The 24130-nt window shown below is 43.8% G+C and overlaps 3 protein-coding genes across 14 annotated transcripts in view; 2 read left to right on the forward strand and 1 right to left on the reverse strand.

Annotated features, from left to right (window-relative positions):
• FAM118B (family with sequence similarity 118 member B) overlaps positions 1-7514 on the forward strand; it is a 94533-nt gene extending 87019 nt beyond the window's left edge. For 8 of the 11 annotated variants that reach the window (XM_072611522.1, XM_072611520.1, XM_072611523.1 and 5 more), the window contains one exon: positions 6602-6802. In XM_072611522.1, coding sequence (XP_072467623.1) covers positions 6602-6711 — 110 coding nt within the window. In that variant the 3' untranslated portion in view covers positions 6712-6802. Of the gene's footprint in view, positions 1-6601; positions 6803-6990 lie in introns of those variants that run through there. The other 3 variants (XM_072611528.1, XM_072611529.1, XM_072611531.1) reach the window with 1 other exon arrangement.
• Positions 7515-7980: 466 nt separating this feature from the next.
• On the reverse strand, positions 7981-14779 carry SRPRA (SRP receptor subunit alpha). The gene is made up of 14 exons (XM_072611517.1): positions 14539-14779; positions 14114-14197; positions 13732-13895; positions 13292-13455; positions 12622-12781; positions 12297-12450; positions 11464-11555; positions 11203-11321; positions 10932-11018; positions 10508-10680; positions 10163-10376; positions 9529-9692; positions 9354-9452; positions 7981-9166 (listed from the first exon to the last, which is right to left on the reverse strand). The coding sequence occupies exons 1-14, from the start codon at positions 14653-14655 to the stop codon at positions 9038-9040; spliced, it is 1920 nt and encodes a 639-aa protein (XP_072467618.1). The 5' UTR covers positions 14656-14779; the 3' UTR covers positions 7981-9037.
• A 179-nt stretch (positions 14780-14958) lies between these two features.
• FOXRED1 (FAD dependent oxidoreductase domain containing 1) lies at positions 14959-21659 on the forward strand. Of its 2 annotated transcripts, XM_072611518.1 has the most exons (12): positions 14959-15126; positions 16484-16704; positions 17886-17996; positions 18281-18399; positions 18669-18763; positions 18939-19040; positions 19394-19470; positions 19692-19852; positions 19957-20086; positions 20385-20489; positions 20733-20991; positions 21178-21659. In XM_072611518.1, exons 1-11 carry the CDS (start codon positions 15042-15044, stop codon positions 20985-20987), a joined length of 1461 nt encoding a protein of 486 aa, XP_072467619.1. In that variant the 5' UTR covers positions 14959-15041; the 3' UTR covers positions 20988-20991; positions 21178-21659. The 2 variants fall into 2 exon arrangements, with proteins under 2 accessions (XP_072467619.1, XP_072467620.1); XM_072611519.1 differs by lacking the exon at positions 16484-16704 and having other exon boundaries at positions 15022-15126.
• Positions 21660-24130: the final 2471 nt, after the last annotated feature.

Here is a 24130-nt window from a genome sequence, read left to right on the forward strand (position 1 = left end):
CACATAGTTTAGCAGCCACCACTTTAAAGAAGTGGAGAGTTTGAAATATGATATTTAGAAAGGAAAGGATACAAGCTTACAGCCAAGAATAACTCAGCGAAAAGAACTGAATATAATCCTACAAGGGGGAAAATGGACTTTTAAATGAAATAGAGGACTTCCAAAGATTCTTGATGAAAAAACCAGAGCTATGTAGAAACTTTCAAGTTCAAACACAGGAGTTAAAAGAAATATAAAAAGGTAAACACAAGCAATGATAAAGGACAAAACAAAGATAAATGACTTATCTTCTAATATAGAGAGATGATATGTGTCCCCTCTGAACCATATCATCATCAGAGATCATAAAGGTAGGATAATGAGACAGAAGGCCTGGGAGTAGTGCTGTGATATCTCTATCTTAAAAGAAAATAGAAAGGGAAGGAAAGAAGAATATCCTGGAGGGGAAGAAAGTCTGGGAAGGTTAGGAGAAATTATCTCATATAATTGGGGTGTGAAAGTAGAAGTCTTATCTAAACAAAGAGGAAAGAGATTTGGGGAATAGCTAACATTTGAACCTCATTTTTATCTGAAGGAAAAAAATCCATACACACAGAGTAGAGTACAGAAATATATTTCACTCACCAGAAAAAATAGACAGGAAAGGAGAGAAGAGGGAATTAAAAACAGGGCAGGCTAAGGTAGGGATTGGTTCTAAGCAAAACAAACTCTAAGGATGTACAAAAATGTTTATAGCTTTTTTTGAGGTGGCAAAGAATTGGAATCAGGGTGCCCATTGACTGGGGAATAGCTGAACAAGTTATGGTTGTAAATGTGATAAAATAATTTTGTGCTGTAAGAAATATTAAAGGGAATGGTTTCAGAAAAATCTAGGAAGATTTCTATGAATGTATAGTGAAATGAACAGAACCAGGAAAAAATTTACACAATGACAATAGTATGAAGACAAACAACTTCAGAAGACTTACGAACTCAGATCAGCATAATGGCCACCCACAATTCTAGAGGACAAATGATGAAACATATTCCCCAACCTCCTGATAGAAATATGAATGATTCAGAATGCAGAATGACCTTTGTGTGTGTATATATTCATGCATATGTATGTACATACACACATATTTTAGATGTGACCAATGAAGAAATCTGTTTTGCTTAACTATACGTATTTGTAATGAGGGTTTTGTTTTTATTTCATTCTTAATTGGAGGAGAGTAGAAGAAGAGAGTAGAGAGAAGACATGTTTTTGATGATTGCAAAAAAAAAAATGAACTCAGAAAAATAAAATATTTTAAAAAGTAAATACAAAACATATACAGAAGTAAACACAAGATAATTTTTGGGGGAGTGGAACTATAAAGTAATAACGAGGAAAAGAGAGTCAACAAGCATTCATTAAGTACTTACCACGTGCCAGGCAGTGTGCTAAGCTCTGGGGATACAAAATAAAGGCTTAAAACATGGTACCTGCCCTCCAGGTGCTCAGATTCTAATGAGAGACAACATGCAAACATCTATGTACATTACAAGATATATACAGAGTAGATTGAAGGTAATCTCAGAAGGAAGGCAGTGGAGGAATGGGGACTGGCCTCTTGCAGACTATGGGATTTGAGTCGTCACCAAGCTACCAGGCATAGGTGAAGAGGCAGAGCATTCCAAGCATGGGAGAAAGCCAGAGAAAAAGACATGGAGTCAGGAGATGGGGTGTCAGGTGCCAGGCCAGTATTGCAGAATCTAGAGTATGTAGAGAGGAATGAAGTATAAGAAAACTGGAAAGACAGGAAGGGGTCTACTTGTGAAGGTTTTAAATGTCAGAGCATTTTATATTTTATCCTGGAGGTAATGGGGAGGTATTCGAGTTGTCTGAATAGTGAGTGACTTGGTCAGAACTGCACTTATTGGAAATCACTTTAGTAGCCAAGTGAAGGATCAGTTGGAGTAGACTTAAGGCAGTGAGGCTAAGCAGACCTTCATGTAGGAAGTAACTTTTGAATTAAGCTTAGAAGGAAGCTAAGGATTCTAAAAGACAGGATGTGGAAGTGCATTCCAGGCACTGGGACATTTTATGCAAAGGTATGGGAAATGAAATGTTGCATGTGATAAAAACCAAACTTAGCTATGTTAACTATCCAATTTCATGCCATCTTCAAACTTGATAAATGTTTTGACTATACCTTCTACAAGTCTTGAAGGACAGAGTCCGCTAGCACACCACTAGAGGTCGGTCTCACTCTAGGTTGACATCAATTCATTGTGGGATCTGTTTGTTCAAATATTTACAAATTCTGTCCATCCCAGGTCTCCAATGATATTCTGATCCTTCTCAAATCTCTTGCTAAAATCCTGTTGTACAATGCCCATGGAATTCTCCTAATTTAACACACTAATAGCACTTTCAAAAAAGGAAGTAAAATTAATTTGGCATTTCAATTCAGTAAACATTAAGCACCAACTGCGTGCCAGACACTGTGCCAAGCTCTGGGGATACAAACAAGAAAAAAAAAAGGCAGGACATGCTAATTAATGGAGGATGACAAGATAGAAAAAAAATGGAAAGAGGGGAGGCATCAGGGGATACCTGGAAGAGGATCACACACTCCATCTTGTTCCATGGACTTGAAACCAAGCAGAGTTGTATAGATGGATGATGTAGATAAAACCATGCTGGCTTTATGTAATTTGATTATAGTCTTAAGAATATGCTCTATTTTAGAGACTAGAGTGGACATGAGGTATCACCAAGCTGTAGATAACTTTTATAAGGTTTCCAGATTTGTTGCCTGTACAATACCTCATCTGCTGCTTCTGCTTTGTGAGGTTAGAGAAGCAAGATCAGGTAATAATTACATGGGAGCTGGACTCAAGTCCATCCCCTGATACTATGTAACCAAAGATGAGTCACTAAACCTCTCCAAGCTTCAGTTTTCTCATCTGCAGAGTAGAGGTAATACTTGCCTTCTTCCCATTCATCATATATTTATTGTGAAACAAAGACTTGATAAACTGAAGCTCCATATTAATGTGAATTACACTTCTCAGTAGCCCAGACAATTCTCTTATAAGTTGTGGAGAAGGTTCAGTCTGGATTGATAAAAGTACCTCACCAGAAGCAATCTGAAAAGAAGTACTCCCTTTACTGGACTTTTGTGAGGCTCAGATGAGATACTGCAATAAAATGAGCTTTTCTAATTTTAATGTGCTATGTGAAATCATGTTTTTTGTTATATGTCTTTAACTTAAAATTTTAGGCCGCTGCTTTACTCTGCAAGAGTTTTAGTTTGTCTATAGAAAGTCCTTATAATGGATGTAGGTAATCAACAATTAATTAGAGAAAGGGACCTTGAAAAATTCCTGTAGCCTTGCCACATTAGCACATTAGTTTAGTAAGGTTATCAAATTAGTTAATTAGTAAGTTCTTGGAAGATATAGTTCTTTCTATATCAAGAAGATTTAGTAAGAGGGGAAAGGTACAGATGCCTGAAAGTGGTAGATGTAAGAGGATTGCCACATGGAAAGGAGGAAAATACTGTCTTCCCTCTTGCTCATCACCTGTTAAATTTATGTGTATCCTTTAATGCCAAACTCAACACCCTCTCCTCCAAAAAGCCTTTCTTGATCTTCCCATTAGTAACAACCTCTTTCCCGCAAGTAACACTTTTGTTTTGTGAATTTTAGTCAGTCAATCTTTAAGTGCCTATTATGTCCCAAGTACTCTGCCAGGCACTAGGGATATAATATGAAGAATGAGACAATCCCACTCTCAAAGATCTTATACTGTAATAGAGGAAACAAGTATATAGGTAAATTGTTCAGTGGTTTCAGTTGTATCTGACTCTTTATAACCCTATTTAGGGTTTTCTTGGCAAAGGTACTAGGGTGGTTCGCCATTTCCTTATCCATTTTACAGATGAGGAACTCTGAAGTAAACAAGATGAAGTGGCTTGCCCAGGGTCACAAAGCTAGTAAGCATCTAAGGCCAGATTTGAACTCATGACGAGTCTTCCTGACTCCAAGCCCTGTGCTCTATTCACTGCACCACCAACCTGCCCAAACATGTAAATGTGTACAGAATTAATAAGAAAAGCATGAATACCAATAAATACAAAGTATTTTTAGGGAGGTGAAGGACATAGTATGTATGGGATCAAGAAAGGCTTTATCTAGAAGATAACTTGATATGTGGGATGAGGAAGAAGTCAAGGAGAAGGCCTAGGTTGCAACCCATAAGCACTTGCTGACTGATGAGTTGTGTCTGTGAACAAAATTCTACTGCATTAGTTGCAATAAATAGAAATGATTTTCTCCACTCCTTCCCCTCAAAGTAGTAGACAGTCTGGAAATTAACAGTCTGATGCTACTTCTTATGTACCCAAATACACTTGGGCCATGTCCTCTTATGCAGAAGCCCAATTACTTGAAATTTGATTATAGGTCTGATTCAGATTGCTTTAGGATTTTTCTAGTTGTGAAAATTTCAAAATATTAATTTTCTCCAATCTTTAATAACCACATCAGAAAACTTTGCAGAAGTACAGAATAATGTATTACAGCATCAAAAGGTTGAAAATTGCTGAGAAAGGAATGTGGAAACATGAAGTTACATGCCAGATTCCAATTCAGATGCTGTACTTATATTCCTTCTTTCCTTTAACTCAACACAGATTAGGAGAAGTTTGCTAGACCACAGACTTTTAAAGCTTTTTTAGCATAATGGTGGGAGCAAGGCTATCATAGTTTGATTAAAGAATAACTTGCCATAGCTTATCATCTACACTAGACTGGCAAATTGAGTGGAAGATTGTTCCAGTTTATGAAATCACAGTTATAATTTCAATTTTGCTTGTCCCCAAGCAGTTCTGCTGTGGAGAAAAGAAATGTTATGGAATAAAAGAAATAGAACATTGGGCTAAATTTAATAGGGATAAATAAATCTTATACTTGGCTTTGAAAAATCCACTTCACAAGTTCAAGATGGAAAAGGTATGGCTAGACAAAAGTTTATCTGACAATATTTGACAAGATTTTAGAATGTAGGTTCAATGAATCAAATCATGTGATGTGACATCCAAAACATTAAGATGGACATAACATCCACTGTACTTTACATTAGCTGTACCACACCTAGAGAGTATTGTGTTCAGTTTTTGACACCCCATTTTAGAAAGGACATTGATTAGCCAGTGAATGTCCATGAGAGTAACCAGCTTGTTGAATAGACTTGAGTTTATGTAAAATGAGGATCAATTGAAGAAAATAGGAAATGTAGCATAAAGAAGAGAAAATTCAGGACAGAATATGAAAGCTGCTTACAGGGTTTTGAATGACTGCCACATGGAAGAGGATTTGTTCTGCTTGATCCTAGAGGACAGAACTAGGAACTACAAGTAAGCAATTCAGAAGCAGAATTAGGCTTAATAGAAGGAAGAAACTTCCTTACTATTAGATCTGTCCAAAAATTAAATGGGCTACCTTGGGACATGATGTGTTTCCCTTCTCTAGAGGTCTTTAAGCAAAACCTCAATGACTTGCTTATCAGCTGATGTAAATGGTCTCCTTTCTCAGATATGGGTTGGACTTGATGGCCTCTGGGGTCCATTCCAATTCCAAAATGTGATTTGTATCTAGCAGTACTATATATACACGTGTGTGTGTATGTATGTATTTATGTATATAAATATGTATGTATATGTGCTTCAGGCATTTCAAACAGGACAACATATGCCTCTAAACCTAAATTCTACCCTTCTCTAAAGTTAGCATACGTTTTCTAATTTGTAACACATATGTATTTTTATGAGGTTTCAACACAGAAATAGATAAAAGAGTTCCAAGTAAGTATATAAGTCTTAAGTCTGACTCTCATGTTATAATATCACGTAATCCATAATGCCCCTTGCTGGGTTCCATTCCAGTCCCTGGCTAAATTTGCTTGCCTGAGTTTTGTAAAACTGGCCATAGAAATCTGTGGGAGAACACTAACGTTTCTGTTGCAGTAGCATTACTCATATGCACATTTGTCCTATATTGCAAACAAGTTTTTGTAGCATCCTCAAAAACAGGGTAGTTTGGGCCTTCAGCCAAGCTCAGCAAACTTACGCTTGAAAAGTAATAGACCTCAAGATTAGCTATAGAAGGTAGCCATTTGCCTGCCGTCCTAGACATTTTGCCCCACTGACTGACCCTGAGTCCTTTGCCACTATCTTTCCCTCTAGTACATAATTGTGATTCTACTACAGATGAGGGTTTCCTAACCTTTTTTGTGTCATGGTCTCCTCTAAAAGTGTTGAAATTCCTTCTTAGAATAATTTTTTAAAACTCATGATACTAAATTTCAGTTAGAGGCCAGTGAAAATAAATGTAATTTTTTTTTCATCCAAGTTCATGGACCCTCTGAAATTTGTCCACAGACTCCTATAGGGATAGAGGTAAGAACCCAATGATACAGTTGATACTTTTACTCTAGGACTCCAGTACTGATTTAGGACTCCTCCACTTCCTTGCAGCCAATAAATGTTAATCTAGATAAGATTCCTGATTGTCTTTCTAAAATCTTAACCATGAACTCTAAAACTATTAACCAGATTCCTTTGTTTGACAGGGTTGGCAAGAGAAGGTCAGCTAAATGGCTCATCTGCAGCACACAATGAAATAAGAGGTACAAACTACTCTCTCTTCTACATACACTTTGAAGTTAGCAGACAAATTTAAGTCTTGAGCACTGTGTGCTTCCACCTAGATAAGGGAAAGTCTTTTTTTGGGCTTAGGAAATATTTGTGAAAGGGAGATTCCATGCACTGCAGGATCTTTAGTTACTATTAAATTTGAGATCTGCATGCAGGTCACAAAGATAGCTCAAACAGAAGTATTATGGTTCCTATGGGTACGATCCCAAGAGTCAGCTAAATCTCTACAGCTATAGAGAATGGTACACCTTTTTCAGAAGTGACATTTTAGTATCATTTACCTTTTTCTCTCTCTTCCGCACAGGATGTAGTACATGAGGAGCTAAAAAAACCCAACACAATTAGAGCAAAAGCCACAGCTCTCAGGCCCCAGACAGTGTTTAACAAGCAATCTTACAAGAATCCAACAGCTCCTAGAAAATACCAAAACGCGGAAGACTGAAGGTTCAGGGGAGAAACTGAAAAGGGGCCTACCTTGTTCCTTTTGTGTTTGGTTCCTGCTGGGCTTGGTTGTCCTGCTGCCTGTTTCACTTCCAAGAATACCTGAGTGACCACTGGGCCCTTCATGGGTTGGATATGCTTGTGTTCACTGAACAGATCAATGTGATACCTCTCCTGGTTGTTGTAGCATCTCTGCATTAAGGACTTTGGGATCTAGATGCCATGTTGTTGCCATGGTCCCTGCTGCAGTTTTGTACTCTGTACTTTGGTTTTTCAATTAAGCTTAATGGCTTTTTTTAAACATGACTTGAAGTTCTAGTTTTCTAGACCTTTTACAATGTACAGTATTTTGCATATCTGAGCTGTAATAAAAAGTCTGTTCATTTACTTTTTCAGACCCTAGCTTTAATTATAAGGTCACCTCACACACTCAGTGGAATATCTTATCCTGGGTCAATTCATCAATAAGTTAGGATCTGCACTGATCCTGGTCTCTTTCAATAAAAAGGGAGTTTACAATGTTTAGCTATCAGAAATCTCTACCACCTCCCTGGCTGTAAAAGGGTTATTATGGAGACTTGGTAGTGAAATTTGCCCTTCAAACATAGGTTTTGGGGTTCTTTTTCCACCTACAAGCAAATGACAAGCTTCTCTTCAGCAGGAAGTTGCTTGCTTTCACCATATACCTAGAGAATCTCAGTGGAAGATTGGGAAATCGAAAGTTGATACTGTTTCCTTTCCAAGACACCAAGATTACTTGGCAGCCTAACACCCAAATGTCAAGAATTTATAGGTAATATGAAATCCAACAATCCGACGCTCAGACACTACCATTGCAAAGAGAAAAAGCAGCATTATTTATGAAATTTATTTTCTTTATATAAATTATGTATTTCTCTGGGCAGACAGCCTTTACCTTATTGCACTAATAGCACATCTGCAATACCAAGCTACAAGACAAATCTTGACAAGAGTTTGTATTCTTCAACGTAGCACTTGTATACCAGGCACTCTGGAGAGGACAGGGGCAAGGAAGCCACCAGCCTCCCTTAACAGGATCTGCTGGGAAGAGTAAAAGTGGGAAAGAGGAAGGTATGCCTTTCCAACAGGACTCCCAGGAAGGGCAACATGCAAAGCTCACAAATGAACTCTAGGGAAGGGCTGGGAGGGTGTGTTAAAAGGCCAACAAGCCTAATGCACACTTCGGCTTCACTCCCCTTATTTGGAAAGTTTAGCTCTGAAGGAAGCAGGGATTTATCTCTGCCTCTTCACTTGTAACAGGTTACCCTGGCCTAGCTGTATATTTTAAAGTTATGGGTGAGCTACAGTTGTCAGAATTAGCAGCAATTAAGAATGTCATACACTGACTGAGGTGGATTCTATCCTGTGCCACTGCACATAAATAGGGAATGAAAGCCATGTATGTCTCAATGATTAGTGCCAAATCAAGACCTAGGGCTGCTTTGGTAGAAGTCCCAAATCAAGCTTGAAACTGAAGCTGCTTATCAGGCACAGAGGTCCCTTGGCCCACACTCACAGTGTGGACAAATAGAAAGCTCTGGTGTCAGGGTCTAACAGCCATTGGTCAAAGCTGTAATGAGACAGTACAGTATAGGCAGAGTGAAGGGGACCCCTGAGTTGGGTGGGGGAGAACCACAGGGCTGCGCTGAGGGTCAGTGGGCAGTGATTGAAAACATGATTGGGCCCTCCTTGCAGATGGAGAATCTGGGTTGGGTGGGGAGGCTGGCCGGGACAATGTTTTGGGAAAATTGCAAGCCCCTGGAGCTCCCTTTATTCTGTATTTGCAATACATTCGTGACAAGCTGATTTCATACTCCAAACAACATTCTAGACACAGGGGTAGAAAGGGGAGAAGAAAGCCATGATTTGGTATGGGGTGCTGCACCAAGTTAGGCCTTCATAAGAGCAGCCACCACAGCCTTGGCATTGAGGCTACGCAGGTCACTGTAGGTCTGGCCGGTCCCAACAAAGACAATGGGTTTGCTTGTGATATATGTCATGGAAATGGCAGCACCCACCTGCAACAGGGAAAGGAAACACCCCAGTCAGTTGTAGCCCATGTCTTCTTTTACCCAATCCATTGAGAACAAGATAGGCAAGGAGAGGACTAAAAAAGTCTACTGGCTTTATGGCCTCCAATTTCTTTGGATTCTTGGCCTTAAGATTTAACTTTGTTTCATGATCACTGCCCCTCAGCCTTTTTACCTTGTCATCAATGGTATCAAATTTGGTGAGAACAATGCCATCAATGAGCCGGGGTGTTTGAGCCATAGAGTGATCAGCCAGAGCTTTGTTGAATTTAACCTGCAAGAGGGAAAAGGTAGTATTAAGAGCCATACCATGAAAATGGTAGGTAAGAAATAAGCAAAAAAGCTCTTACCAGCTGATCTACAGCTTCATTTCCCACCAAGGCTTCTCCAACAAACAGCACCAGGTCAGGTGTGTTGACAGCAATGAGTTTGGCCAGAGCAGTCATCAAGGGTGCATTGTCTTGCATTCGGCCAGCTGTATCCACCAAGACTACATCAAAGGCCTGATTCCGAGCTGCAGAGAGAACATTTGTCATGTCATATGGATTTGGGGGTGGGAAAAGGTGACTGCAAGGTCTATACACCTGACTTTTCAACTTTTGTCTTTTGTCAGCCATAGCAGGGCTGTATTAAAAGTTTGTTAATTAACTTTCTCAAACCTGGGTTCTAATTTCTATGAGAAAAATCAAGCAGAAAAATTTTGTGTCAGATTAGACTACTACCACTAGAAAGACAGTGGATGTAGCAAGAATGTGGTATTTAATGACTAGGGCTATCAAGTAACGAGTTGAGATTTGGTGTAATTAGTCATAAAGCTAAACACAAGGTCTAGCTCTGACCTTTCAAGGTGGCCCCTTGGAGCTTTGCCAACCCACCTGGAAAGAAAAGAGCCCCTAGGAAAAATGAAGCAGTATAAAACCAGGAAAGAACCAGAGACAAGCCTTCAGCAGTTCCATCCTGCCCTCTTGCCCCCAAGAACTATACCAAAAGAAATGGCCTCCATGGCAATGCCAGCAGCATCCTTGCCATAGCCCTTCTCAAACAGGTGCACCATGGTTCGGCCACCATGGTTCTCAGGGGGGTGCAGAGCACTCAGACGCCGGGTATGCGTGCGCAGCTGCTCCACGGCCCCTGCCCGAAACGTGTCACAGGCAGCAATGAGGACACTGAAGTTATTCTCCAACAGCCAGAAGGAGATCTGTAGGAAGAAAGGACCTTGTGGAAAAAATGGCCCTCAGGGGGTATCTAAGACAGGTGACAAAAGATAATGGCAGCTTAAGGTAAGACAGGAAAGTAAGGAGCAGAAAGCAGCTGGGGAACAGCTGTTACCTTGGCGAGATTTGTGGATTTGCCCACTCCATTGACCCCACAGAAAGTAACAACATAAGGACGCTGACGGCGCTGAGCATCCATGATATCTCGGAGCATGTCTACACGCCGCTGTGGCTGCAAGATCTGTACCAATGACTCCTGTAAGGCCTGCTTTACTGTCGAAGTCACAGCTGGAAGCAGAAAGAAGAAACTTAAGACACAGCAATCAAAGAGAGAAAAAACCCTGGAATACTAATGCCACCAGCCCCTGTAATTATTTGGGCAAACAATCCTTTGTTGCTGTTATCTCTCCTCTTTTCTAGCAACCCCAAGCTAAGTGTCTTCCAATTCCATCCCAGCATATCTTCTATGAGAAATGCTAAAGAATAAGAACACTAGGTAGAGGGGCAATAGAAAATGCTTAGGATAGAGTGATACTTACTGCTAAATGTGCCCATCACCTTCCCCTCCAGCTTGTTGGCAACAGACTCACAAAGCTGGAGAGCGATGTCTGCAGCCACATTCTTAGCTGAGGGCACAGAGCAAAGCAGGTATATGTTAAAATATCAGCAATGTTTGTTCTGACCCCAACAGTGAGGTAGCCAAGGGGCCCTCCTGGCTCACAGAATAATACTGTGGCAGAACTTAAGACCCCCCTCCCCAGAAATCCCCACCCTCACAAACATAGCCCTCCCCAGCTCTTTGGGCCTCACCAATTAGGTGATCTCGCATCTTGTCCAGCACAGACTCCATATCTTCACGACTTAAGCTCTTAGAGCCAACCAAGCCTTTCAGCATCCCAAACATACCACCCAGGGCTCCCTTTGTAGCACTGGAGAGAGAAGAAACTATTAAGTACCCACCAATCCAAAAGCCTCTAAAACGAGGAGCTCCCAACACCTGACCACTTCCATTCATCTTCCTCCAACCTCCATGGTATACCTGACTTGCTCCTACTCCAAACCACCTCATACCTGGGTTTGGCTGAGTTCTGAGTGACTCCCTCATCATCTGAGCTGCTGCAGTCTAGATCTTGTAGCTGTCCCCCCGCCTGAGTTCCTCGGATCTAGAAATTGCAAAGGGGAGATAAAACAGAAAAAGGCAGGATTGAGACATATTGCCCCAAGATTCCCCAAAGCAAGAACCAGGGTTATGAAGGCCCCAGTGTCCTAGATCAACAGTTCTCAAAGTGTGATCAAGGATCCCTAAGCCTTAAGGGAGTCCACAAGGTCAAAACTGTTGTCATAATACTAATTTCTATTGTAGTAAATAGTGATAGCTCACATAAACAAAAAGTTTTAGGTCCTCAAAACATTTTAATAGTGTCCTCAAGACCTAAAAACTCTGAAAGCCACTGTTCTATACATTCCTTTATTTTAAAGGTTTCTAAGTATCTACTACTTTCTTACATCCACCAGAAGAGGACCTAAAAGCCTTGGTTGTTCAGTCATTTTAGCCACGTCTGACTCTCCATTCCACTATTTATGATTTTCTTGGCAAAGATACTGGAGTGGTTTGCCATTTCCTTTTCCAGCTCATTTTACAGATGAAGAAACTAAGGCAAATAGGTTGAAATGATTTGCCCAGGGTCACATAGCTAAGAAGTGTCTGAGGCCAGATTTGAACTCAGGAAGATGAGTCTTCCTGACTACAGGTCTGGCACTCTGTCCACTGTGCCCCCTAACTGCCCAGAAGCTATGGTGCCTACTCCCATTCCTCTTCCTATTTTAACCTACTGGTAATACAATCCTGTCCTTCATAGTGTCTCCTACCCTTCCCACACCTACAACCATCACTTTCCTCTTACCAGATTGATGTCCTCTTGTAAGGTGGTCTCAGGGGTTCCATTGGTGGTAGGTGGGCTATAGTCCAAGACTTCTTTGTTGGCACAGCCACTCAATGCCCACACCCGAGGTGCCTTTTTGCCTTTCTCCTTTGGTGCATCTGACTTTGAGGACTTACTGACAAGGGGTTGGGGTTGGCAGGGGAAATAAATAGTAGATGAAAAAAGGAATAAGTCTGTCCGCCCATCCAGAGAATAGTCCTAAGTCTTCCCTCCCAAATTAATATAGCTAAACCATGAGCACCTGGGGTAGGGAAATGTAGAGTAGGGGATAAGAAAGTCGGCTCACCTGGATTTCTCAGCACCTCTCCCATGCTTCTGCATGAATTCCTCACGCTTCTTGCGCATCAGCTCTTCTTTGGACAGTTCCACCCCATCCGCAGGAGCAACTGGGAGATCAGGCTTTCCTATAGGGGCTCCTTTGCTGGGGGGTGAGGAGCCCTCAGGACCTAGAGTGATAGAGACTTCATTAAGCTAGGCAGCAGAGGGTAACGGAGAGACTGCTGTTGGGAGTCAAAGAACTGAGGTCTCTGTCTCTGACACTAGCAATACAACCATAAGCAACTCAACTTCTCTGGGCCTCAGTTTCCTCCTCTATAAAGAGTGGATGTTGTGAGGCTCAATGAGTATGTAAAACACTTTACCTTTTAAAGGTAAAGGTTTTTTGGTTTTTTATTTTAAACTAAGTGTCAGGAACTACTATATAAAACTTTGATTAAGCCCCAGTCAAGTTTAATTTGGGAAAGTCTCTCATCCCCACAGGGAGGAGACACCTTAGGAGTACTCCGAATCCCAGAAGAGTCACTGGAGCTCCAAAGCAGGAATGAGAGGTGATAATGAGAGCTACTAGTGTAGCTGCTGAAGGACAGTCTAAGAAGCACCTAAACATACCAGGTCCCTAAACTGGTTTTTTTCTCAACAGCCCAATACCTCCAAGCACTCATGGATGCCAGCCTCACCCTCTTTCTTAGCCCCTTTATTTTTCTTGTTGCTCTTAGCTTTTTCCTTGGGCTTCTCCCCACGTATCTCAATCATGGACCTCACAGTTTTCTTGGCCTTTTCAGAATCTTCAAACTTCTTCATGGCAGTGGGAGCACGGATCTTACTGCTCTCCTCTGCTTCCCTGCAGGATGATAAGGAAAGATGGTTATTTTTTTCCTCCCCACACAAAAGTAAACAAAGGAAACCCAAGGCCATGGCTAAGTAATCCAGAATTGAACCCCACCTCATACTTAATTGAGAGATCTGTGATTTTGTCACAGATTGAAATCTCTGTACATAGTAAGTCTTCAAGGGTTGTTGCAGTAACAACTTCCTCTTCCTGCCAATTCACATCATACACCACCCATAAGCCTGCCCCAGCGGTGCCAGCTGGTGGCAAGGAGTCTGGCCCCCTTACCGGAGGAGACGCATGAAGTCAGTGTGGAAGTCAAAGGTGCCATTCAGTAGACTCATGGCACTATGCTGTTGGATTTCGGTGCGGTACTTGTCTCGGAACAGCCGGTGCACGTCATCTATCAATTTATCTACATACGTTAGCGTTAAGATTTTCTGAAAACCAACCTGTCTCAAGGAAGGGAGACACACAACGAGATGCGTTTACACTCGAGCTTCCAAAGGAGGAAGTCAAATGAACGGTGAGCTGCCCCCGAGCTCCCCCAGACCCTGGCCGTCTATGAGGGCCAGGATGCCAGGCTGGGTCCAGAAGTGCTTCCTTCTCTACCCCTCCCAACACAACGCACGTTACAAACACAGGCTGCTTTCGCCCCCGCCCCACTTACCACAAACACCAGCTCAAACTGGTTGTCCAGCTTGTATTTGAGAGTGAGCGCCTCATGGTTAAAGGAGTTGTTGCCTCCCCGCTCCTAGAGAGAAAGGAGCAGACCCGGTGATGGGGCTGGGACTGGCAGCCCTGGCCCCCAGCGTCTCGGGGCTGCCCTCTCGGCATCCTCCGGGAGGGAAGGGTGAGACACACGTACGTGTACGTACACACACACAACAGCCGCTCCCGCCGCGGGGGATCCGCGAAGGCCGAGGGAAGCGGGAGAGGTCAGGGGGCGAGGGATCCCTCCCGGGGCGCGGGACGAGAGGGAGTCCGAGGGCGTGTGGCGGGTGACTTTTCCAGGGGAGGTTTCCCCGAGGGCCGCGGGCAGGGGGAGGAAGAGGGGCCTGGGGGGGGAGGGGCAGTGCGGCTGGGGGACGGCACCTGCAGCAGCACGGAGCGGATCAGCGCGTTGACGGGCCCGGTGCACGAGTCACTCACGCCCTGGAAGCACCAGAGCACGAGCCCGCCCTTGGAGAAGATGGTGAAGAAGTCGAGCATGGCGGCGGCGGGGCGGGGAGGGGAGGGGAGCGGGCCGCAGCCGAGGGCACTCGGGCCGCGATCGCCGCCGCTTCCTGCTGCGCCAGGCGCGGGACACGTCACACCAGAGGCCCCGGAAACCTGACAGCCGCACTTCCGTTTCGAGTCTCTAGGGCTTTTTTTCCTCCTCCCTCCCCCAACCCTGCCCCGTATGGCTGGCGTATACTGAACTGGCCAATGAGTGCCGGGGGCGGAGCCAGAACTGGTTGGAAGTTGCGTGATGATTCTGACCAATGACGTAGGGGGAGTGTCCCGGAGTAAGCCAATGAGAATTGGCTGCGGGAGGCGCGGGGCGATGACTCGAAGGTGTCGGTACCGGGAGAGGTTGCCTGCGCTCTGAGGGTGCCATGCTCCGCCTGGCCCTGCAGTTGGGGCTTTCCCGAGGATTGCTGAGCCGGGGCCTGCGCACGCGCAGTAGAGGCCCCTTCGAGGGTAAAGTGGGGAGAATGGGGATCTGCAGCTAGGAGCCTCTTCGCGGCCGAGGACCCTGGGCACCTTGACCTGCCCCTTTCCCTTCCAGGCAGAGCCCTTAGCCCAGGGCCGGGGAGGAGGACTGCCTTCGCGCCGAGGCTGAATGGGCGGGGGCGGGGGGAGGAGGGGCCTGGCCCTGCCCACGTGCACCCAGCAGTGCCTCAGTTTACCCACCAGAATTGAGAGGACATTCGGCACTACTTAGGGGAAACCTTCCTGGCAGTTAAGACGGGGAGTGACATCACTTAGGAGGTCCCTAAGTCTAGATCATGGCCCATATTACGTGCCAGGTATCACGCTAAGCACTTTACTGGCAGGTCGGTGCCATCATTATCCCCATTTTACCGTTGGAGAAACTGCGCCCGGCAGAGACATGCCCAGGGTCCCGCAGCTGGTGCCTGAGGCTGGATTGGAGCTTCCCTGGGAGTGGGTGAATGTGCTAGGAGATTGCTGGGACCTGGAGACGGGGGCAACGGAGGGATGAATAAGAAGGCTGGGATCTTTGAGGGCCAGATCAGCAGGCTGACCCTCTCGTTTGACGTTTGAAGAAACAGACCCTGGGAGGGGAAGTAGATGTGTCCCAGACCTCTCTGGCAGTCTAGTGAAGCCTGTGGACCCCATCTCAGAGTCATGTTTTTAATGAATTGAAACAAATGCTCAATTTCAATTTGATTTTAGTGAAACTAAAGACAATTTTTTTTTCCATTCCAAGTTCACATACTCCCTTGAAATCTCTCTACGGAACTCTGAACCCCAGATTAAGAACCCATGCCCTATAAAACAAATAGGACTGGGTTCAAACCCAAACCCTCTGACTCCAAGTCCTAAATCCACTGGGTTAGACACTTGCATTGAGGAGATACTTTAATACAAGGTTAATGAACATGGACTTCATCCTTTAGACCTTGGATTCTTTGCTTGCTCAGGTGGATCTGAAAGGATAAAAAGTTTAGAATCATGGGATGTTATCAAGGAAGGGACTTTGTCATCTTTTCCAACTCCCTTACCTTACAGATGAGGAAACTGAGGCCCAGAGTAGATTAAGTGACTTACCGAAGGTACCCCAGCAAGTAGTGGTATTGTTTCCAGGTGATGGAACTGATATCACTGTTGAGGATTTTTAGGGGAGCGGGTAGAGGCACTAGGAGCCCACTTGGGAGACTAATTACAGTAAAGCAGTGAGAGATTCTTGAGAAGTGGAGTTGAGGTGGGAAGGCTAATCCCATGTCTTAGTCAGCCTCGCCAGAGAATTTTCACTTCCAGGGTGAGAAAGGAAGAGTGTAGAATAGCTCTCTGTAACTCTAGCCTCTCCCTATAGACAAAGATGGAAAATGGGCAGAGTTTAAGAAGAAACTGCAAGTGGCCTGGCCTGGAGGATCCTGGGAGCCATTTACTGACACGAGCCACCTGCCCCCAGAACATGCAGATGTGGTGATCATAGGGGGTGGTGTGATCGGTTGGTCTGTGGCCTACTGGCTGAAGCGGCTGGAGGCAAGGAAAAATGCCATACGGGTACTGGTGGTGGAACGAGATCCTACGGTGAGGACTGGACAGACAAAAGGGGCAGGGAGGTCAGATTTTACCCCACCTGGGAGGGAGTTTAGAGAGAGAGAAAGATGTTCCTCCTCGCTGCTAACTAGGTCAAAATGCAAAAGATTGTTGTTTGTACCCAGTTGCCTTGGAACCAGTTATCTCAAGGCTCCTACCCTGAGAGGCAGCTTATAGTAATTCAAGTGTTTTACAAAGATGGCTGTCCCCAGTCCCGTTTCCAAGAATGAGCTTTCCCAGCTCTGGCCCTCAAACCCCTCAGTTCAAATTGTGGTTAAGGCAATCAGACACCACAGCCTCTTGTTTTCTGGAATCTTCCAGGATCTCGGCCAAATCTTTGCAGGTCATCATATATGCATTGGACATGTCCCTCCTCTTGCTCCCATTACCCAGTGCATTAAATATCATTGTTTAAATCATGTATATTTAACTTAATATGAAACATCAATGTAACTTGCTTTGTAACTGTTTACATTTTAAAAAATGAATTCCAGTGCCTACAGTATCATACCAACCTTTACCATAATCTCTTTAAGTCTCTTAGGAATTTTTGAAAATTCATTCTGCCTCTTTTTCCCTTTTATTAGAATACGTATATTCTTCTGGTTATGCTTTTTTCACTTTTCATCATTTCTTTAAAATTTTTCAAGATTTCATTGTGGCATTACATTACATTAACATATCACAATTTAACCATTTTCCTTTTGAATATTTAAATTGCTTCTAATTTTCTGCAGTTTCAAATAATGCTGCTTCAAAAAAATCTCTGAATAACTTTTTTCTTTTTGAAAATAGTAACAGTAAATTCCCAGCAAAAGTGAATAAAGAAGTATGATTATTTTTTACAGCTTTTACTGTATACTATCACATTGCTTTCCAAAAAGACTACTGGTTTGCAGTTCCAAGAAAGTATTAAATTTCAAACTTCCTTCTTCAGCTCCCCACTATTCCCAGTCCTCTTTACTCAAATTGACCCTCTTTTTTTCCATACATCTGATGATCTGAATTGATTTGTGCATTGATATAAGATTCCTTATTGATTGCTTTCACATTTACCCATTTTGAGGGCATGATTTTCCTCCAACTCAGACTGACACCTCTAAGTACAGCACTCTACATATGATGTTTGTCCCAATGATTAATTAAACTCTATCCCATATTGTGTCTTGCAGTACTCTAGGACCTCCACCAGACTTTCCATAGGAGACATTCGACAGCAGTTCTCCATCCCTCAGAACATCCAGTTATCTCTCTTCTCCATTGAATTCCTCCGTAACATCAATGTATATGAGGGCTTGGGGAAAAGGTGGGGAAATAATTGGGCCAGGAGGAGAAGGGCCTAGCCAGCTGAGGGAACCAAGGTTTATATTTAGAGTTAGGAGACCTGATTCTTTCTTACCAGTAATAGTGATTGGGAGACTTCTGGGTTTGGAAATTTCCTAGGTCACTAATGGGAAGTGAGGGAGCCCCTACCCGGCCCTTCTAAGGACCTCCCTGTCATTGCAGTCAGCTGTCTACTGTGGTGTATAATGGCTGTCATCCCACCCATATTTTCTATATCCCACAGGAATACCTAGCTGTTCCTGATGAGCCTCCCCTAGATATCCATTTCAGTCCCTCAGGCCACCTTCTACTGGCTTCAGAAGAAAATGCTTCATTGATGGAACACAATGTAAAAGTGCAGAGGTGGGTGCCCAGCAGGGACTAGGAGTAGCACCCTCCAGATATCTCTCCATGCCCTATACCCAGCTCTATGTAACTTTCTGCAAGTCATTTCAGATGAAAGTCTTAGGCCTCCCCATTTCACACCTAGAGACTGCTTCCTACTGAGAGTCACAAAGGTAGAACCAGTCCCATCTGTCATGAAAAGAAAACACATTTTTCTGGTTCTGGTCCTCCATATTTTTTCCACCTCTTTTTTTTTTTCTAAGCTCTCCCCCTTCCATTTTTCTTAGGCAAGAAGGAGCCAAAGTTTGCCTGATGTCCCCTGAACAACTTAAAAACAAATTTCCCTGGATCAACACAGCGGGTGTAGCCTTGGCATCTTATGGTGAGACTTCCCAAGGGAAAAGGAAGGGGCCATCTTTTTCTAAAGAACAGGATTTGATCAAGAGCCCTGGGGTGGTAATCTTTCTACATATAGTCAATCTGCACTTCATCTGGCTATGACTTTTGTCCATTTGGATAGGTAAAGACACTCCCTTCTCACTATCTTCCCTGCCCAGGGCTGGAGAATGAGGGCTGGTTTGATCCATGGTGCCTGCTTCAGGGACTTCGCCGAAAGGCTCTGTCTATGGGGGTCTATCACAGCCATGGGGAGGTCACAGGTGAGTCTTATACCTTACCCTTGTACTTTTCATGAACCAAGCCCTGAAAGGATGTTTTCATTTTTATCTCTAGGCTAAACAAGATAGGCAGTGGTCCTAGGTATCCTCCCTCTTGACCTTAGCCAATGACCAGGCTCTTCTATAGCCTGGGTTTTCTTTGAAGATCTCAGTCCTCTTCAGGTTGTATTTAGTCCCGTTCTTCCTGATTACATGATCTCAGCCTTCCCCTGACACCTATAAGAAGCCCTGGTCTTCACTGTACTCCTAGACTGCCCCTCCTGGTGGGGAGGCCTGGGGTTTTCTTCAGCTTCCTTCCCAGAGACACAAGAGGCCATTTTCTCTCTTTTCTCCAGAGTTAGTCTCTTCAGTGAGGCCCATGGTGACTTCCAGAGGGGAACAAGTAGACATTAAAAGAATTTATGAGGTCCATGTAAGTAAGTACCCAAAGCAGTGAGCAGTGACTGGCTTTATTTTAACCTTCCCTTCTCACATCCATCTAACTTCCTTGCCTGCTTCTGTAGGAACTAATCTTTTGCCCACTGGCCATGATGCAAAAGTCAGAAAAGAATGAATCTTTTATGGTGCCTGGTGCTAGACAAAAATTGCCCCCTTTCCTATCTAAACCAACCCTCATCCCCCTGATGCCCACAGGTGAAGATGAACAACAGCCTGGAATACCAACCTGTGGAGTGTGCTATAGTGATCAATGCTGCTGGGGCCTGGTCTGGGGAGTTAGCAGAGCTAGCTGGAATTGGCATTGGGCCCCCAGGCACTTTGCAAGGTACCCGGCTTCCTGTGGAGCCAAGAAAAAGGTAATAGGATTCTGAGTAAGGGCGGGAGGAAGGGAGTCAAAGATTTCAAATTGGAGGAGGGGATGCACAACTCCTCTGACTCTGCTCTCCCTGGAATGTGGCAGGTATGTTTATGTATGGCATTGCCCACAAGGTCCTGGCTTGGAGGCCCCATTCCTTACAGACATCAGTGGAGCCTATTTCAGACGAGAAGGACTAGGTGGTCACTACTTAGGTGGCTGTAGCCCTATGGAGGTAAGCTGGGGGTTCCATATGAAACCTTTAGGTGGCGAGGGGAAGAGTTTAGATAATAAACTTTTGTGGTTATCAGTTAACCAATTACTTAGGGACTTTCTGTGGTGTGCCCAGCACAGTTGGTACTGCAGTCTCCTTGAAGTTTGAAATAGAGGAAAGGAGAGCTGACTCTCTCCAAAAAAGAACTAAGAAAAGGAATCAGTTTCACCTGCTAAGCCTAAAGTGTGATCTGTGGGGCAAAAGGGATTCCATCTTCTTTCCCCAATACCTTAGAGCTCACATCCTGCTTTCACCTTAGGATGATGAATCAGATACTCAAGATCTAGAAGTAGATCCCGACTTCTTTCAGGAAAAAGTGTGGCCCCATCTGGCCCAGAGGGTTCCATCTTTCAGTTCCCTGAAGGTAATTGACAGAGAGAATTCTTTGTTAGGGGATAGGGGGAAATAATTTTGGGGGAATTCTGGTAGCAATGGAAGCTCTCTAACTCTACTTCTGCCATTAGGACCAACTGTTAAGATGGTCCTAAGAGTACCTTTGGTCATTTATCCCATCAGGGAACTGGGGCTAATGGGATAGAAAGGTGGGTTAGTGTTTGCCATGTACAGGGAGTCAGAATTTTAAAATACTTTCCTTAACTCCATGTAGGTACGGAGCGCCTGGGCTGGCTACTATGATTATAACACGTTTGACCAGAATGGCATAGTGGGACCCCATCCACTGGTCTCCAACATGTACTTTGCCACGGGCTTCAGTGGTCATGGGATACAACATGCCCCTGGTGTGGGAAGGGCTGTGGCAGAAATACTGCTGAATGGAGATTTCAACACTATTGACCTGAACCTATTCTCCTTCAACCGATTCTACCTGGAAGAAAAGGTCCTGGAGAGCAATATCATCTAAACTTGTAAGCATCATCACTTTGCCAACCAGGCCCCATCCCTCAACCATATCTACAGTCCCTTCCAGTAATCACAGGCCTCTTCCTATCTTGTGCCAGCATGGCCATGCTAGAAGTTCCTTTTCCCAGGTAGGAATAAGGTTGGATTTAGCTAGATTTAACCTAAGTGTCCTAATCTCCCTCTTTCTTTAGGTCTGCCTATCCCTTTGTCTATGAGGAAGAAGCTATCCAGAGCAACATTCTCAGAAAGTCAAGGACCAGCATGCAAATCTATAATACCCGAGCCCCCTGCACTGCTGCCTCTGAGCCATGCTACCCAAGCATGGACATGGACAATTGAGGCTGGTTCCCAGGACTGCTTCCTGATCATAGTTGGAGTTCACTCACAACAGGAAACCAAACTGGTCACAGTACATTAAGAATGCTGAAGTGCTCAGTGCCAGCTCTTCATTTGGCACCTGTCCAAGATTCTCAACTAGTTAGCAGTCAGGGTCTGAGCACTCTGAGGCAGTCTGAGCCCACGCCTACTGACTTAATACTTTACCCTGTTCATCAGTCAATAAACCCAATGACTCCTTCCCCACCCACATACTGTACCCTCTTCTTTAAAGCCAACGGTAGGTGCCTTTGATAGCCTTTAATTATAAATGATTTTTCAGGACATGGGGAACTGAGCTTCTCTTCAGTATCATTCCTGTGTCATAGTTCTGGTTCCTGATCCAATCATCATTGCCATGGCTACCAGCCAGGAACCCATAATCCTTAGTAAACAGGGTGAGGGTATCAGGCTGTTCTTGTCTGTCCTTCATTCTTGAAGAAAATCAAGACCTCAGGGAGGTGATACCATGACATGCAAGTGAATTGGATTTAAGTGAGGCAGGGCTATGCAAAGTCACCAGCTTCACTTTCTCCTCTGGAGCCATCTGGGACCAGTGGTCAGATATAGATGAAAACAACTGAATATGGTCCTGGATGTAGTGAGGGACCTTGGCCTTTTTAAGCTAAGGTCTTTCACCTTTGACTGAGACCATGCTCATTCAGTAATGAAGGCCAGGGAAGAAATGAAACAGAGAATGGCCTTTTTTGCTTAATAAAAAAAATTTATCTGGGGGAGAGAGAGACCCCTAGGGTTTCTGGCCAAAACAGAAACAATTGCTGTTTACATTTACTCTGAGCCAATCGCTGCAAACTGACTAAATGGGGACCTATTGTTGGCCAGTCCATGAGAGCCAGAGTGATTTGGGTGTAAGTCATGGTCCTTAAGGAAATCTAGGACCTAAACCTTAAGTCAAGCTATCTTGAGAGGTTTCAGAGATCAAAATTTACATTCCTTTGGGCAGAGCACCTACAGGTAAGAATGTGATACCCTATGTGGACAGAGGGAAAGGAAAGGAAAGAAAGAGGAAAGGGAAGCAGGAAGGAACTGAATTGCCCAACTGGCCAGTTCCAGTTGGGTTCCCAGTCAGGCAGCTCATAGAGGTTGTTATTTGTCCTTCATTCTCAAAGACATGCCATGATGCCATGACATGCAGGCAAATTGGATTTAAGTGAGGGAGGGCTGTGCAAAAGTCACCAGCCTCACTTTCTCCTTCAGAGCCATCTGGGTCCAATGGCAAGATGTAGATCAGGACAGCCTAGCAGGCAGGGAGGAATTGCAGAGCAAGAATGGGTTAAATTTACCATCAACATTACCTACTGACCACAGTCCAACATTCACAGGTGAATTACTCTGGGGGAAAGCCCTAATTGTAAAGCCCAATGTTCATCTAGTGAATACTTAATAAGTTTTTGTCCAGTAAAAGTTGTCATATAGTAAAGAGTTAAGAGAAACTGTGCATTCTTTTTAAAAATGCCCAAATTAGGAGGCCAGAGGACTTTTATGGAATGCTCCACTGGCTGACTTCATTCATCCTTCCCCTCAGAAGTAACTCTAAGAGTCTCAGAGGATGGCATTGTGGTGTATGGAAAAGGAACTCATTCTGAAATCAGAGGACCTGGATTCAAAGTTCTGCTTTTTAATAGTTGTGTCACCTTAGCCAGGTCACTTAATCTTTTGGGATCTGTTTTCTCACCTGAAAGGCAGGGTACGGTCGAAAGAGCACTGGATTTGAAGCCAGGAAGGACCTGGCTCTGACGTGAGTTGTGTGATACTGGGAGGAGAAAGGAAAGAAATAAAGCATTTATATAGTACCTACTTTGGGCACTGTGCTAAGCATTTTATAGATATTATCTTGTTTGATCCTCACAACAACTCTGTCAAGTAGCTGCTATTATTATCATCTCCAGTGCACAGTTGAGGAAACAGAAAGATTAAAAGTATTTTGCCCACAGTCACAACACACATGTGTGTCCCAGGCTGATTTTGAATTCAGGTCTTCCTGGCCCCAGGCCCAGCACTCCATTCACTGTGCCACCAGCTACCTCTGGGCAAATTACATAGCTTCTCTGAATTTCGGTTTCTTCATCACCCGTTTTACCTACGGCTGGAAAGAATACCCTTTACAAACAAAACTTAAAGGTTAGGGTTCCAGAAAAGCCATAATTTTTATTCAACGAGTATTTAAAAGCTTATTACTTACCAGAAGGCAGCTAGGTGGCAGAATGGTTAGAGTGTGGGGCTTGGAGTCAGGAAGACATCTTCAGGAGTTCAGATCTGGCCTCAGACACCTCCTAGCTGTGTGACCCTGGGGAAGTCACTTCACTGTTTGCCTTATTCCTTCATCTATAAAATGACCTGGAAAAGGAAATGGCAAACCACTCTAGTATCTTTGCCAAGAAAATTTCAAGTGGAGTTATAAAGTAAGCCACGTCTAAAACGAGTGAATAAAAAGTTATATGCCAGGCATTGTGCTGTTATCCAGGGGTTTGTTTGGAAGAGACAGCACATAAATTAAAAATTGAAATACAAACTCTATACTAAGGAACTTCTGGGATTGTGGGCAAGGGTGCTCACAACTACATATGGGGGGAACTTAGGAATCCCTAACTTTGAGGGAAGTTAGGGATTCTATGAGACAGGTGAGGGAGGAGAACATTCCAGACATGGGGGCAGCCTGGGCAAAGGCAGAGATAAAAAGATAAAATGTCATAAACAGCAAACCGGACATTTTGCATGGGCTGTATAATATGTGAAGGAAAATAGGAT

Source organism: Notamacropus eugenii, chromosome 5 (assembly GCF_028372415.1).
Source record: "Notamacropus eugenii isolate mMacEug1 chromosome 5, mMacEug1.pri_v2, whole genome shotgun sequence".
NCBI classification, from domain to species: domain Eukaryota; kingdom Metazoa; phylum Chordata; class Mammalia; order Diprotodontia; family Macropodidae; genus Notamacropus; species Notamacropus eugenii.